The sequence below is a fragment of the Centruroides sculpturatus genome, unplaced genomic scaffold, assembly GCF_000671375.1.
Source record: "Centruroides sculpturatus isolate CEXI.00-Female unplaced genomic scaffold, Cexi_2.0 scaffold174, whole genome shotgun sequence".
Classification (NCBI taxonomy): domain Eukaryota; kingdom Metazoa; phylum Arthropoda; class Arachnida; order Scorpiones; family Buthidae; genus Centruroides; species Centruroides sculpturatus.
The window spans coordinates 304,030-318,863 of record NW_019384420.1 but is presented as its reverse complement, the minus strand read 5'-3'; the positions used below and the strand labels follow the sequence as shown (position 1 = coordinate 318,863).

The window sequence follows — 14,834 nt, the reverse complement described above, 5'->3', positions numbered from 1 at the left end:
TTTTCTAAATTATTGTTTTCTTTAGTCTCCGGCCCCAATTAAAAATTATTTGTATGTATTTATATGCGAAATTATACCCCGACTTACGCGAATTCGACTTACGCGGTTACCACTCGGTCCCACCTATCGCGTAAGTTCGGGGTATTACTGTATTAATAAAAATAATAATAATAATTATTATTATTATTATTATGTAATGTATAATAAATTTATTATACAATACTGTATAAAAATTTATTATACATAATAATAATTATTATTATTATGTATAATAAATTTTTTACGTATAATAAATTAACATAATAGCACAATTTAATAATTACAGTATATTATTGTCAGTTTTGTTCCTTGTCATTTATTTAACTAAATATCAAACTCAGCGGTTTTAAAACACTTAATAAAACTTTAAACACCTTCCATCGCTGAGAAATGTTTATTTAATAAAATACGTTCGAACTCATTTACACCCGAGGATGGTTTATTCCATGAGGCTGAGATATTAGTGTTTTATTAAATAAACATTTTTCAGCGATGGAAGATGTTTAATGTTTTATTGTCATTTATTTTATCCATAAACCTGGTTTTATGGATAAATAAATGACACTTAATAAAAGGTTTTGGGTTTAAATAAAAGCTTTTTCATTCTTACGATAAAATTCATATTAAAAATTATGAAATCGAACTCGAAGGTTATATATCTTTCAATAAAAAAAAAAAAAAAACATTCGTCCTCACAGCGGTTCGATCTAGCGCTCTTGTAGTGATTGCAGTGCCCCTAGTGGTAACATTTGTCTCTAGTTGATTTTACAACTAGCGAAGATAGGAAGTCGAAAGACCAGTTAATCTACCAACTCTGCCTAGGCAGATCGCCCAAGTGTTGCGTTGCCATAACTAAACAAACAAACAATCTCCCTAATATACAAAAACTTCTCTACAAAATTTTAGAAATTTTCAACAAAAGACAGAAATTATTATTCAGCTTCAAAGAGGATGAACAAAATCGTCCCCCATAAATACAGAAATAACTTCATTTTTTTATTTAATTATCGATCGCCATATTTCACTTTCTTATATAAAACAGTCTGGGAAGTGAAAATTATTTTATTAAATAAATTTGAAAGAAAATTCCCCCCTTTTTTATTGTTTCATTTCACAGAATAGAAAACTGTATAAATGTTAATGAAACAACAATATAAATTTGATTAAATTGTAGAAATATAAATTTTTAAACAGTATAAATGCTTTCATTTCATTTCTATGCGGTTGAGCATACCGTACATACAAATTATGAAAAGTGAGAATCGAAGAAGATTCTATCAATGATATATAAGAAGGCACTTTATAAAACAGAGGATGTATTGTACTTCGTATTTACTTTACAAATGAATTTCAAGATGGCGAATTTGAGGGTTGATTGATGTGCTATTGACATTTAGGGGGAAAAAATTTTAAATTAGGTGTGACTAAAGGAAAGTAAGTTGCAAAATTCATCTTTCCTAATCTCATAATTACGTCTGTATTGTAATTACTGTATTTTAAAACGTCAACAGCATTAGAATTTTTATGCGTATTTTGTACAGATTTGACTTTAGAAATGGATAAACTTATAAGGTAAAACTTTTCTTTTTTTCCCCCGAATTGAATTATTAAAAACTTATTTACATATTTGTAGAAATTTGCTTTGTAGTGACAAATTGGAAAATTTGGCTTACGATGTATACCGCGAGGTAAATGGATCATTTCGTTCTGCTCCTGTAGTGATTTATCACGGTTTATTCGATAATAAAAACAACTGGAAAAGAATTGCTTCCTCTTTAGCCAATGATTTATGTACAAAGGTACACCATTTTTAAAAAAATTTTTATGCTGTTTTTAAAATAGTTTAATTTTAGAGTAAATATTTTGTGTTTGGAAATTAAATTCGGATATTCTATCTATTAATTTTCGTACTTGCTTTGTACAGAATGAACACAGTCGTTGGTTTCAAACATCCTATTATTTAAAATAATTTTATATATACTTTTCTTTATTCATATAAATAAACTAATAATAGCTATCCAATAAATAGAATCATATTTTTATATTTTTTATCATTTTCCTTTCTTATTCGTTATAAGAAAGGAAAATTATCAAAAATATTCACAGAATACAAAATGCACCTTTGTATTATCCTTCAAATGATGAGTCGTCTTATACGTCTCTCATCAAAGAATCTGAAGATAGTTTCATGTTGTACGATGTGATTCCGTTATACCAATCTTTGCTTTATGACAATAATCTTCCTGTCTTTGTCTCGTTTAAGTTTTTTCTATATTTAATAAACAGTTCATAACTAAATAAGATTTTAATTTAAATCATTTTATGTAGATTTACGCTGTAGATATGCGTAATCATGGAGATAGTCCGACATCATCCATGCTTAATCACGAAGAAAATATCAAAGATTTGAACAACTTTTTGCAAAATATTGGAGAACCAGTGATCTTAATAGCTCATAGTTTTGGAGGAACCGCAGCTATGGATTTGGCTTTCAACAAGGTACAAGATGTGTTGTATATCTTATCTTATCTTGCATATCGTATCTTTAGTTGTATACATAAATACGAATTGATGTGTACCATTAAATATCAATTGAAGTACGTTTCATTAAAGAATATTTTAATATATTTAGCCACAGCTGATTAAGAAACTGATTTTAATCGAAGCATCTCCATTGAGATGTGCAGAAAACGAAGCAAATAGAGTCCTCCACATTTTGTTCCATATGAATCGAGCCATAGCATTTATTCGCAAAAATAATTCTTTTAGTAAAGCAAAATCTATATTAGAAGAGTACTTCCGGGATAAAATAAAGGTAAGCACTACTCATATATACCAATCTTGATGAATCAAAGTAAATGCTGAGCCATCGAATCGTAAGAGCCTCTGGGCGGAAGTTGGTCATTGTTTCCGGACAAACATTTATCATACGCCAACATACATTTTCTTTAACTTAATAATCCTATCCATGGTCTGGCTATCTCATGCCAATGCCTATGCTTATTAAAACATGTATATTATTATTATTTACGTTAATTCTTTATTGTATCAAAGTTTTACGTTATTTACATTGTAGATACCCGCGCTTTATGAAATAATTGCATCAAATCTACGCGAAGATACCTTTGGCATAAACTGGAAGGTTAATGTAATGGCTGTGGAAATGGCTATAGTTCTTCATAAAATTTTTGAAAATATATATCCTTTACAAGGCGTGTATCACGGAAAAACTTTGATGATTCATACATCATCTTCGGAATTAATCGGGTAAGTACTCATTCCAGCATATTTTTCTAACATAATACGAGACGTCATATTGAATTATAAAATATAATAAAATATAATAATTCACTTAAAATTTCTCAATTTCTCCTTCGCACACTACACGTTTATTGCGGCCGGATGGCCGAACGGTCAAAATGGCAGCCTACCGCTCTGGGGAACCCAGGTTCGAATCCGAACGAGTCCCCCCGAAAAATCCCCAGAAATTTTTCGGGGGTGGTCCGTTTGGATATGTCGGTCCCCGTCCGTCACCACTCGGCGGTCCCATTGTGGGCCTGGCCGAACCCATAATGGGTTTGCAAAAAGAGGCCCTCTTAGTACCCACAGGGCGGAAAGAGTTAAAAAAAAAAAAAACACACGTTTATTGGGTTTGCGATAAACGACGCAACACATAGGCGATCCGCTAAGGGGAAGATGCCTCGCGGGAGAACTTTTTTTGGGGGAAATTACCATTATTTATGCTAGGCACGTGTAGAAAATGCAGCAAATTCCACGCGGCTAGCCCGTTGGCCGAACTCGGTACCAACTATCAATGTTCATTGGTTTGCTTCCACTGAACATTCTCGGCAGTTGGTGGGCATTTTTTGCACACAACAGTAAGACAAGATCACATAGAGGAATCAATCTTCTTTGGTAATGTAGAATCGGTAAAATAAAATATAATAAATTATATATCTAGGCCTACACTATTTCCTATCAAAAGATACGGTGGAGGAAGCCTTGACAGAACCCGTCGTCCAGATTGCCAATTTTGTTCACTTCATTAGAGCAACCAACCTCTTGCTGAGTTTCCTGTACGACTAACTTGAAACATTAAAGTTTATTCTGTTGCAGTTATAGTTGAATAGAGTTTCCTTTTTTTCACGAATTCCAAGCTTCGCAAAACACACATCTGTAGTAGCGTTGGCCATCTAAATACCGATATGTAAAACTCTTAAAATATACAGTATTTATAAAGGACTTACTCGAAGTTATATAAAATCAAATATTTTTATTCACTATTTTGCAATTTTAATTGTGGAGTTTGTTTTTGTTTGTGAAGGAGAAAAATATCAGTTTATCTTATAAAAATGAATTTCATATTCATTTCTATTATATTTGAGGTTTTTATGTATAGGTTAAGAAAGTGTTTGGTATGTGAAAACACATTTTCACATACCGATAAGAAGTATGTGAAAATTATTCTTATCGGTATGTGAAAATGTGTTTTCACATACCGATAAGAAGTGTTAATTGACATGTGAAAGAGATGTTCACCTGTTATTAATTTGTTCGATTCATCAATATGTATTGGTCAAACAGAATATGTTCTAAATAATTTTTATCTTAATTACGAAAGATGTCTAATTATTTATATTATTATTTTCAGGACAAACGATTATGAAAATTTGAGGAAATGTTTTCCGAATGTAGATTTCAAGTGCGTGGAGAGTTGCAGTAATTGGATTCACATGGAAAATCCGGATGAACTAAGCAAAATAATATATGAACAAATATCAAATAACTAACATCAGGCTGAAAACTTCACTGCGATGATTTATGTTATTGATTTCTGCACGAAATTCGACGTTCACGTTTTACAGATGAAAACTTCGGCCGCAACCTCTCTAATTCTTCTGATAACTTAGAAGTTACTTTGATTTTTGTATCATTAACAAATACGCTGATTTTTGTAAAAATTTGACTGTTCTCACCTTTTCTTTTTTAAATCGGTTGTTGAAGTGATTGTTAATATTGATTACTCCATGATCGTTACTTTTTCCAAAGAAGAAAACACTATTTTAATTAAGAAGCATATACTTGCTTCTTAACTAAAAACTTCAAAATAATATCCAGAATAAATGTCACATCTAATTAAGATCATATTTAACTGTATTATTATTTCAGCAAGTATATTTTATGACGACTCGGATTTTTCGGATACTCACGTCTTAATAATATCAACAAATACACAAAATTAAATTTTTACGTGAAATGTAAAATGTCTATTAACAGAAGCTTCTACTTATCAAAGTGGAACATTTTTCATGGAAGAAAAATAAGGAAATAAATAGGTTAATACATAACCTAACAGATGGAGTTTTAAGAATTTGGAGGTCTTATCACAACAAGGCTGACCGGAAAAATAGACTAGATGTTTTACAAAAAATTAGCCTTTAATAATCACCATCAAATTTAAGAAATGATCCTTTTTTCAGAAGAAAACGGTTGCTAGCCACACGAAAAGGTAATCATTACTCTTGTCGGCCACGAACAGGCGATTCTCACACTTGTCAGGCACGGACAATTGATCTTTACCTCTGTTGCTCTGTTGTTTTACTTGGCCTCTGTTGCTTTGTTATTGTGTTTTGTTCGTTTATGGCGCCCATTTTTTGCTAGGCGCGCGCGATGTTAATTTTTGATTTTCTTTTTATTTTTGTTCCCTAAATTCTGTTAGGCGCTCTGAATCGCATTGGAAAGCGTGAACATTGTCATTTTCATCACACTATATCTCGAATTCTATTTTTATTCATTTTTGGATTCCCCCATCGTAATGGCAAAGTTTAATCAAAATCGAGCGATCGAATTTTGAGAATGACAATTCTGTATGCCACATAGAAAAGGCTTTGCTAACGCTCCGCTTCAATTAAACTATCTCTGTTCATCACACTCTGAAAAGGTATTTAACAGTTCAAATGCTACCAAATCTGGAATGGTGACATTTCGGACTAATAACGATTTAATTTCAAAGAAAAACATATTACAATTTAATAAGATATTAAATTTAAGGGATATACATAAGTGGTAGAGAGAAAGAGTTTACATGAGATTCGCGTGGCGATAAGTACTTGTGTAGTTTGAAGGATTCGTTTGTATACCTGATGCAGGAGAGGATTCGGTTTGTCCCTTAGGAAGGTTTAATAAACGAGGAGGTTGCACGTTAGAACAGTTCTGGATAATGTTCGGGATCAGAGTCGATCGTATATCCGTTTCGGAGGCACAGAGTTAACGGTATCGGTCGAAGAACTGGCGACGAATTCCGTTATAGGACCGGGTGGAGACTTGTTGAGTCGGGTAAGGAATGGGCGGCGACTTTTTCTCCTAGAGGAACTGGCAACGACTGCCTCCTTGGCCCGTCATTTCCTATGTTAATTTAAATAAAGTATGTCGAGAATTCATGACCGATCCTTCAAGTGTTAAAGTACCTTAATATTTACTTGTTTACGTTGAATGTTACTATTGCAGTTGTTTTCTATGGGTAATGTTAGGATAACCATAGAAAATAATTTTTAAATTAAACGACACGGATATGTTTGTTTTGTAAAATTACGACGACACAACACTTGAGCGACCTGCCTACAGGGAATGCTTTACGGAAGGTGTTTTTAAGGTAACTGGCCCCTATTCGGGCGTTACAGACGTGGAGAAAACACGTACAACTCCACGTAGTCGTAGTCGTAGTCGTATTCGTTGGGCTTCAGTTACACAGACTATTGCGCCCCGTGGTGGTGAGAAGTGGCGAACGTAATGTTTTCTTCANATACAATTTTAGGTCCACAGTAATTTATAAAGATATTTCATCTTACAATTCTTAATTATTTTTTGTAAATAATAATAATACTGTAATAATAATAATTTGAATAAAATAATTTTAATGAGTACTCCAGTTGGCAACACTTTATCATTAGAGATGAATGTAAACAAGGTATGCTGGAGTATGTTTTTAAAAAAATATTTTAAATAAATATAATATTACATATTGAAATATATTAATATAAACCAATTATTTACATGTGTATCAGGTTAAAGCACATCTGTACAGTTTGCAAGTGTAAAGAAATGTCTTGAAGTATTGTTTTTGATATTTATTAGTTGTGATAAAATACCAAGTGTATAATTTATTTGTAAAATGTCACTGCATCCAGAAATTTCAACATATGGAGAACTTGAAAGTCATTATCGAGAATTATGCGAGAAAGAGGTAGGTCTAGACTATTTGTTTGATTATACGATTATGATTTTAATAATATATTGGTAATTTTCTATATAAATATCTTAGTTTAATGAGATTAAGATGCATATAACAAAATAAAGATGCATATAACAAAATAATATGTGATTGGATTAATGGGATAAGGCAATCTGCCAATTGGATATACCTTATCCCATTAATATGAGAAACTAACCCTACTTCTTCACTTATCTAACACCTATCTAAACTAGATGTTATATACGTGAAGAAAGCCAGGCTTTCTGGTTAGTGTCGTTCAGGTGTGAACCCACAACTAGTGTTCAGTTATCTTACCTTATCGGTACAATGAGACTGTTGGTACCTTATCAGAGCTGTAGGCCATACCTGTAGGAGCAAAAAAGTCAAGGAACTATACTTCTACGTGTGACCCTTTGCAAAATACAGTCCCTTTTACAGGAGTCTATAACTCTGGTGGGTGGTAAATCCCTCATTCAGAATTTACATCTTACCATTTTATACACTTGGCCACTGGTGAGTGCCATTATATATGAATTTCTTAGAAATCTCTCTGAATATTAATAGAATACAAAAGCAAAAATAGAAGTTGATCAACTGAACAACTTAAATCTAGCATTTAGTATTTCTATAAATGATTCCATATATTTTATAGGGCATATTATTACAGCTTGTCTCTTTGGCAGATGTATGTAAAACAGCTGTGGCTGTATACAACAGAAACAGTTTTTTTCCCCTGTAGAAAATGGCTATGCATATTCTATGATAAATTATCTGTCTTAATAAAATGTTGCTAATATATATATGAAATGGAAATTTTGCTAATAAGCATTAATTGGGATCAAATTTTCAAATTATTCATAATAAATAAATAAATAATGAAATCCTGTCTATCAACAATAATTAACTATTGTGTTTCATAATCAACATTAGTATCATTAGACAGGTTTTGATCTATTTATAATTTATTTTGATATTAAGTGCTATATTATTTAAAGTTATTCATAATTTTCCAATAATGTTTATTGATATTATCTACTATGAATGAACCATAATTGCCAGAGATATGAAAAAGTTATCAATGACAGGGTTTAAAAGTAAAATTTTTACTTGATATTTATGATTTTTAAAATAATTACAGCAAGTTCCCACCTAATGTGTTTAATAGGTTTTCAAAAACTGCAATGCTAAGTAAAATAACTTATAACAAAACCAATTTTACCATAGGCTAAGTAATAGTAATATAAACAAATTAGATAAGTCAGTTAATAGTATTCTAATTGGATCACATTTGCATTAAATTTTATGTTGCACATTTCTTTTGTATATTGTAATAAATGAATTTTATTAAGAATGAAATGGGTAATTAAATTCAAATAAAATTGAACTTTTAAATTTAAAAGAGTTAAATGCATACTATTTTTTAAAAAATTTACTAGAAATAATATGTATCTAACTGTATAGAGAATTAAAGTTGTAATTTCTTTGAGTGGTTTAATTAATTAATCTGTTGTATTAGTATAATCAATCTCTATTGATTGATATATGTTATAACTTCTGTTTAGTTTTTAATGAAAATATTATTTTTAAAAATTGAAGATTACATTATTTTATATAATAAATAATGAAACATTTAAACCATTATTATCCCACAATAATAATTTCCAGTTTGATCAAATATAGAAGAATATTATAATATTTAATAATTATAAATAACTCTAAATCACAATAGTATAATGTTTTAAAGAAAATAAAATGTTAGATGTTATATGAATTACTAGCAGACCCCGCCACGCCTTGTTGTGGCTCAAAATGTATCTATTATAAATGTATAACACTTCCCCCCTGGGAGAAAATTTTTCGAAAAATTTCTTCTTAGTGTACATTCTCTTGACGTACCCTATTAAAACACAATCAAAAACGCAAAAACCCCGCATCTAAAATAGTATAATAGAAGCCAAGTTTTTCATAGTAAGCCTTAATCCTGTCCCTCTCCCCCACGGGGGAATATCGAAAAATCCCTTCTTACTGTACATTCTGTTGACGTACTCTATTAAAACGCAATCAAAAACGCAAAAACCCGCATCTAAAATTTTATAATAGAAGCCAAGCTTTTCAAGGTAAGCCTTAATCCTGTCCCTCTCCCCCCAATGGGGTAATTTCGACATGTATTCGACAGCCTATGTCCACCCTGAGGTTCCATTCTAAATATTGGTGAAAGAATTTTTGAAATCGGATGAGTAGTTTTGGAGATTACCTGCTGCATACAAACTAACATACAAACATTACCTCTTTATTATATTAGTATAGATTATTTAACACATGCATTATTTAAATTCTACAGCATCTTGGTTTTTGAAAATTATATTTATTTGTTTATTAAAACCCTTTTTAATTTTTGTAATTTGTACTTGTTAATTAAAATTTTATTTTTATTTTTCAATTAAATTTCAATAAGTAAATTAATATAATAATGATTTATTTTTAGGAAATTATAAACAAGGAACTAGAAAATCTTTTAGACAGACATGTTCATGTCGAAGGAAAGATTATGTATCTTCAAAAAATGCTGTAAGATTTAATTGTTTGAGTTTGATTAACTTGACTTTTCAATATAATACATTAAATTTACAATTATATAAAAAAATAGAATATAAAATATTTATAAATAGGAATAATTAAATAATGTCAATACACCTTTAATTCCTTATGAAATTTAATTAATATTTTTGGCTATTTTTATAGCCATTAAGTCGAATTTCTTAAATAATATATGTATTTTTAAAGAATTAAATCTAATTTTAAGCAATTCTATCCAAAATAGTTTAAAGAAAAGCACATGATAATATATAAAAAATCATTAGATTACAAGTAAAAATATAAATAAAAATTTTAACTTATGTGATATATATCCAAACTGTTAAGTATAGAAAAGAATTTTATACAAATACATGTATTACTTTACATTCATTTCTTACAGGCCAAATTTACAGCTGGTATATTCTGATTCGGAACAATTAACCAATTTAATATCATTTACTTCATCATTGGCTGAAAATATAAGCAGTAAAGTCAAGAAGTTGGATCTTACAAAAGCAAGTATTATTATTTAATAAAAATAATAATATATAAAAGGAAGTTTCTCAAATGTAAAATCCAACCCAAATTGCATTTTGCTGGACTGAGAATTTTTTGCTCTGGAAAATGCTGTGTTATTACATACTAGCAATTGTTTCAACTAAAATGTTATAATTACTTATTGATATAAAGGTGTCAATAAGCAATTGTANATGCACAATATTAATATAAGTAATTTGAAAATTAGTATAAATAATAAAATTTTATGGATTTATTTTAAAATTCATTATCTATCTAAAAATCAATGTTAAAATAAATGAAATGTAGATTTTAAAATGAGCAATGCCAGGCTGCAATTTTTAATCATATTTTTAATTAATTTAATTTAAAATATATGCTCTCCACCTCAAATTAGTAGTGGCTTGCCCCTGTACATCATACTTTTCTTTTAACAATAAAGTTGTATCAGTCATCTATCTAACACTTTTCAGCAGAAAATTTTTGAATTGAAATAACATGACTTCTGGTTTGCATCGTAAGTTCATATATAGTTTATTGGGGTCTCTTGCCCCTAAGCTTTTCATATCTGGTCTCATCTTTTATCTATCTAACTCCATTCTCAAGATTAAGGAAAGACAGATGGACAACACTGGAAATTTATAGGTCTACAGTTTTTTCAAATTGCAGCCTAAATAGTCTACAGTTTTTTTTACATAAATTTAAAAAATAATCGAACATCAACATTGTTTTTATAGTAATTCTGAATTGTCTTACATGCAAATAAATATTTTTCTGTACTTGTAATTCTAACATTTCAGACTATAAAATCATTCTAATAAATCTGGATTTACTGGTTTGTTTAAATCATTGTTAATTTTTAGTTTTTAAATAGGGCTTTATCTAATTATGTACAAGATTAATGAATTTAAATTAACTTTAATAGTTTATATTTTTAATTGGTAAATCATTATTATCAATATTTGTGTCAGTACATTTTAAATTTATAATTACTTATTGATATAAAGGTGTCAATAAGCAATTGTAGATCTCATTTTAATTTTAAAATTGAAGGAAAAATTAGAAAGGAAATGAGTAATAAATAAATAGTGAAAAACAAGTTTAATTTCAAATTAAATTTTTTCATATATGTAAGCAATGTTTTATTATTTTAAACATTCTTCAAGAGATCTGTTATAATACAGTGCAAAGTCTATTAACATACTGTATTTTCCATATACATACAATATTTTTTTACAGTAGATAGAACTACCTTTCAAACCAGCATAGATATTTTTAATTTCTAATACTTTCAACCATAAAAGAGCATCTTCAGGATGTACACAATAAAGTTAAAAACAATTATCTTTTAAGGTTGAAAATACTAAAAATGTTGTGCTGGTTTGAAAGATGTTTCTATCTACTGTAAGATAGTTTAACTAATTAAGAATTCTTTTTTGTATATTTAAAATTATTTTTCATTTTTAGGGGAGAGTAACTGAATGCATGCAAAGAGTAGAAGATATTTTAGATCTTAAATTTTGTACTGATGGTGTGCAAACAGCACTTCAAAATGAATATTATGAACAGGTAGACAAATGTTTTTGAAATTTTAAATAAAGATACAAATTATAAATATGAATTTCAATATAAATATACTGTGATATTTTTATATTTTAAATTTTAGGCAGCAGCTCACATTCGTCGCTTTCTTAGTTTAGATCAGAGCGTATTAAAACGTTCCACTGCTGATAGTATTGAAGGTAACCAAAATCTGTGATATAATTATTTAAGTTTATCTCTGTAATTGATTTGTATATTTTGGAAGTAATAATTATTGTCACCATAAAATTCCTGTAGTAAAATACAGTACTATTATGAATGACACATAAACATAGTTATTTTATTAGTTGATAATTTTAGATGTTTAGATGAAAAAACTTTACAATTCGGGCTTTTTGTTTTCAATAGTTATTTTTTCATTGCTAGGAAGTAGTTTAGATGAAGCATTCTCAAAATTGCACGAAGCAGAAAATAAACTAAAGGCAATAGTATTAAGAAAATTTGATGAAGCTGTTCGAGATGAAGATATTGCTTCTGTGGAAAGGTTTTTCAAAATTTTTCCATTATTAAATCAACACAATGAAGGTTTAAGAAAATTTTCAACCTATCTATGTTCACAGGTAAAATATGAATTATGAAATTTTACTCCTAAATATTTTAGTTTTTATAAATAATTATTTATTTTTATAGATTGCAGAAACTGCACAAAAAAATTTAAAAATTGCTCAGAATATTGAAAGTAACAATAAAAGAGCAAATGTGATTTATGCTGATACAATAACTTTATTATTTGAAGGAATTGCTAGAGTTGTTGAAATTCATCAGCCTCTTATAGAAACTTATTATGGTATGTCATTTAATTTTATAATAAATAAAACGTATAAAAATTATTAAAATAATATATTATTATTCATTATTTTCTCTCTCTAAATTTCTCTAAATGGGATGCATGATTCAAAATTTTACACACATTATCAATAGTTAGTCATATAAAATTATAATAAAAATGATCATGATTTGTAATTTTGTTTTATGAACTTTGAAATAGCACATTCTTATAAATAATTATTATATATTTATTGTAATTTAATTAAAAGTTAAAATAATGCATTGTATATTTAAGAACACAAAATCTCATATAAATTAAGGTTTCTGTGTGCATTCTTTATCATTTTTAGCCAATTAACTTACTTATTATGATGATGTAGAAATATTATAATGAAGGAAATGAAAAGATAGATGTATTGTTCTAAATGAGATGAACAATATTTTAAGATCATTTCTAAATGATAACTTTTTGAAATGGATGAAATACATTTTATATTTATTATAACTATAAATTTGATTAAAAAATAATTTATAATAATATCAAAATATACTTAATTAGGATTAAAAATAACTAATAAGAATTCAGAAATAAGAAAAACACTATTTTATTAAATTATTTCTGAAGTATTCTAAGTATTCTTCAAATAAAATAGGAATTTAATTTTTATATAATTTAATTGTTTTGTATATACAGTGGATGATCGGTTAACAAACAGTTCGGATAGCAAACAAATTGGATAACGAACACTTTCACGAAAGATTTTTATGATTGAACAACGAACACTTTACTGAACAAACATAAAAAGAAGGGAAGGAAAATAATGAATACCGATTGATTTTCCCTTGTCTTCAGGTAACAATTTGAAACCTTTCGAAGCGCAGGAGACGTCAACATTGACACTCAACCTGATACCGATCAGATAGTATTAATATTCCTCTGGATTTTGAAACTTTCCCTTGTAATTCCAGCTTTTTGTTTACCTTTCTGACAAATAATTTTTTATAGTATTTGTGAGACTGTTGGATGGGCACTTGTTAAGTTTTGCATCGGGGTTTATTTATGAAAGGTGAAAGTTTAACTGTCCCATCGGATATTTGTTAACATTTTAATACCAAATTTTGAATTTCATCCAGGCCTTGCATTTAAATAATTTTTTGTGGGCTAGTTGATTTCTGTTCTCTGAATTTTTGTAAGTGGTTTTCTGAACTTTTTATTTAAAAAAGAAACTGATAATATTATAGAGCCTAAAAAGAGGAGTGTTGAGAACTGTGCTCGCCATAGAAACCAAGTAAGAGATAATAGCCAAGGTAGAAAGTGGGCATGAAGATGTCTGATGTTGCTAGGCAGTATAGCTTGAACAGGTCTACAGTAGGCACAATCTTAGCTATGAAAGATATATCAAGAAGTGTCAAGCTGCTAATAGAGTAATGAAAATCACATCTGAGAAATAAAGAGCATTTTAGAGCTCATAATGGAACCTGAAACTGATCTGATGATAGAATAACTCCAGGGATGTCAGAACAATGATCATCCAAGTGGCATCCAAACCAGAATAAGGTTAATGGGGTTGTGGATCTCTACAATAACAATACTATTAATTACTTCCAAAAAATCCTGAAGGAAAGAGAAAAGCAATCGACATGGACAGATTCTTTAACCCCCACAAATGGAAAAACATGACTAATAAAAATGCAAGACTACATATACAGGTAACCCCCGTATAACACGGCACTTCTATAGCACGGATTCGCTCTAACACGGTTCGAGAATTGGTACCATCCCCCGTATAACACGGCACTTCTATAGCACGGATTCGCTCTAACACGGTTCGAGAATTGGTACCATCCCCCATATAATACGGTACTTTTATAGCACGGATTTACTCTGACACGGTTTGAGAATTGGGTAAAACCCTCGTACAACAGGAAATGTAATAAATTTTTACATACTTAAGTAATAATAGTTCACGAAAATTATTATTTTCATGAACTATTAGTACTTAAGTATGTAAATTTTCTCTTCTCGCCATCTGTCGATATACGTGGTCCTTCTTGAAACTTGTTTCAATGTTGCCAGATC

The 14,834-nt window shown here is 29.3% G+C and overlaps 2 protein-coding genes across 2 annotated transcripts in view; both read left to right on the top strand.

Moving 5' to 3' along the window:
* Window positions 1–1,553: 1,553 nt before the first annotated feature.
* Window positions 1,554–4,980, top strand: LOC111619336 (protein ABHD11-like). Its single transcript, XM_023361047.1, has 6 exons — window positions 1,554–1,611; window positions 1,673–1,838; window positions 2,368–2,538; window positions 2,672–2,854; window positions 3,116–3,306; window positions 4,691–4,980. The coding sequence occupies exons 1-6, from the start codon at window positions 1,595–1,597 to the stop codon at window positions 4,827–4,829; spliced, it is 867 nt and encodes a 288-aa protein (XP_023216815.1). The 5' UTR covers window positions 1,554–1,594; the 3' UTR covers window positions 4,830–4,980.
* Window positions 4,981–6,949: 1,969 nt separating this feature from the next.
* LOC111619349 (conserved oligomeric Golgi complex subunit 4-like) overlaps window positions 6,950–14,834 on the top strand; it is a 25,260-nt gene continuing 17,375 nt past the window's right edge. Inside the window, exons 1-8 of the mRNA XM_023361059.1 lie at window positions 6,950–7,006; window positions 7,104–7,282; window positions 9,777–9,859; window positions 10,269–10,383; window positions 11,852–11,953; window positions 12,051–12,126; window positions 12,353–12,546; window positions 12,617–12,773. Of these exons, the coding sequence (XP_023216827.1) occupies window positions 7,211–7,282; window positions 9,777–9,859; window positions 10,269–10,383; window positions 11,852–11,953; window positions 12,051–12,126; window positions 12,353–12,546; window positions 12,617–12,773 (799 nt within the window). The 5' untranslated portion in view covers window positions 6,950–7,006; window positions 7,104–7,210. The remainder of the gene's footprint in view (window positions 7,007–7,103; window positions 7,283–9,776; window positions 9,860–10,268; window positions 10,384–11,851; window positions 11,954–12,050; window positions 12,127–12,352; window positions 12,547–12,616; window positions 12,774–14,834) is intronic.

Bases quoted from the DNA above. Each gene is read 5' to 3' on its own strand.
- LOC111619336 (XM_023361047.1), top strand. The intron at 2,539-2,671 runs GTACAAGATGTG...TAATATATTTAG, and splicing joins TGGATTTGGCTTTCAACAAG to CCACAGCTGATTAAGAAACT. The intron at 2,855-3,115 runs GTAAGCACTACT...TTTACATTGTAG, and splicing joins ACTTCCGGGATAAAATAAAG to ATACCCGCGCTTTATGAAAT.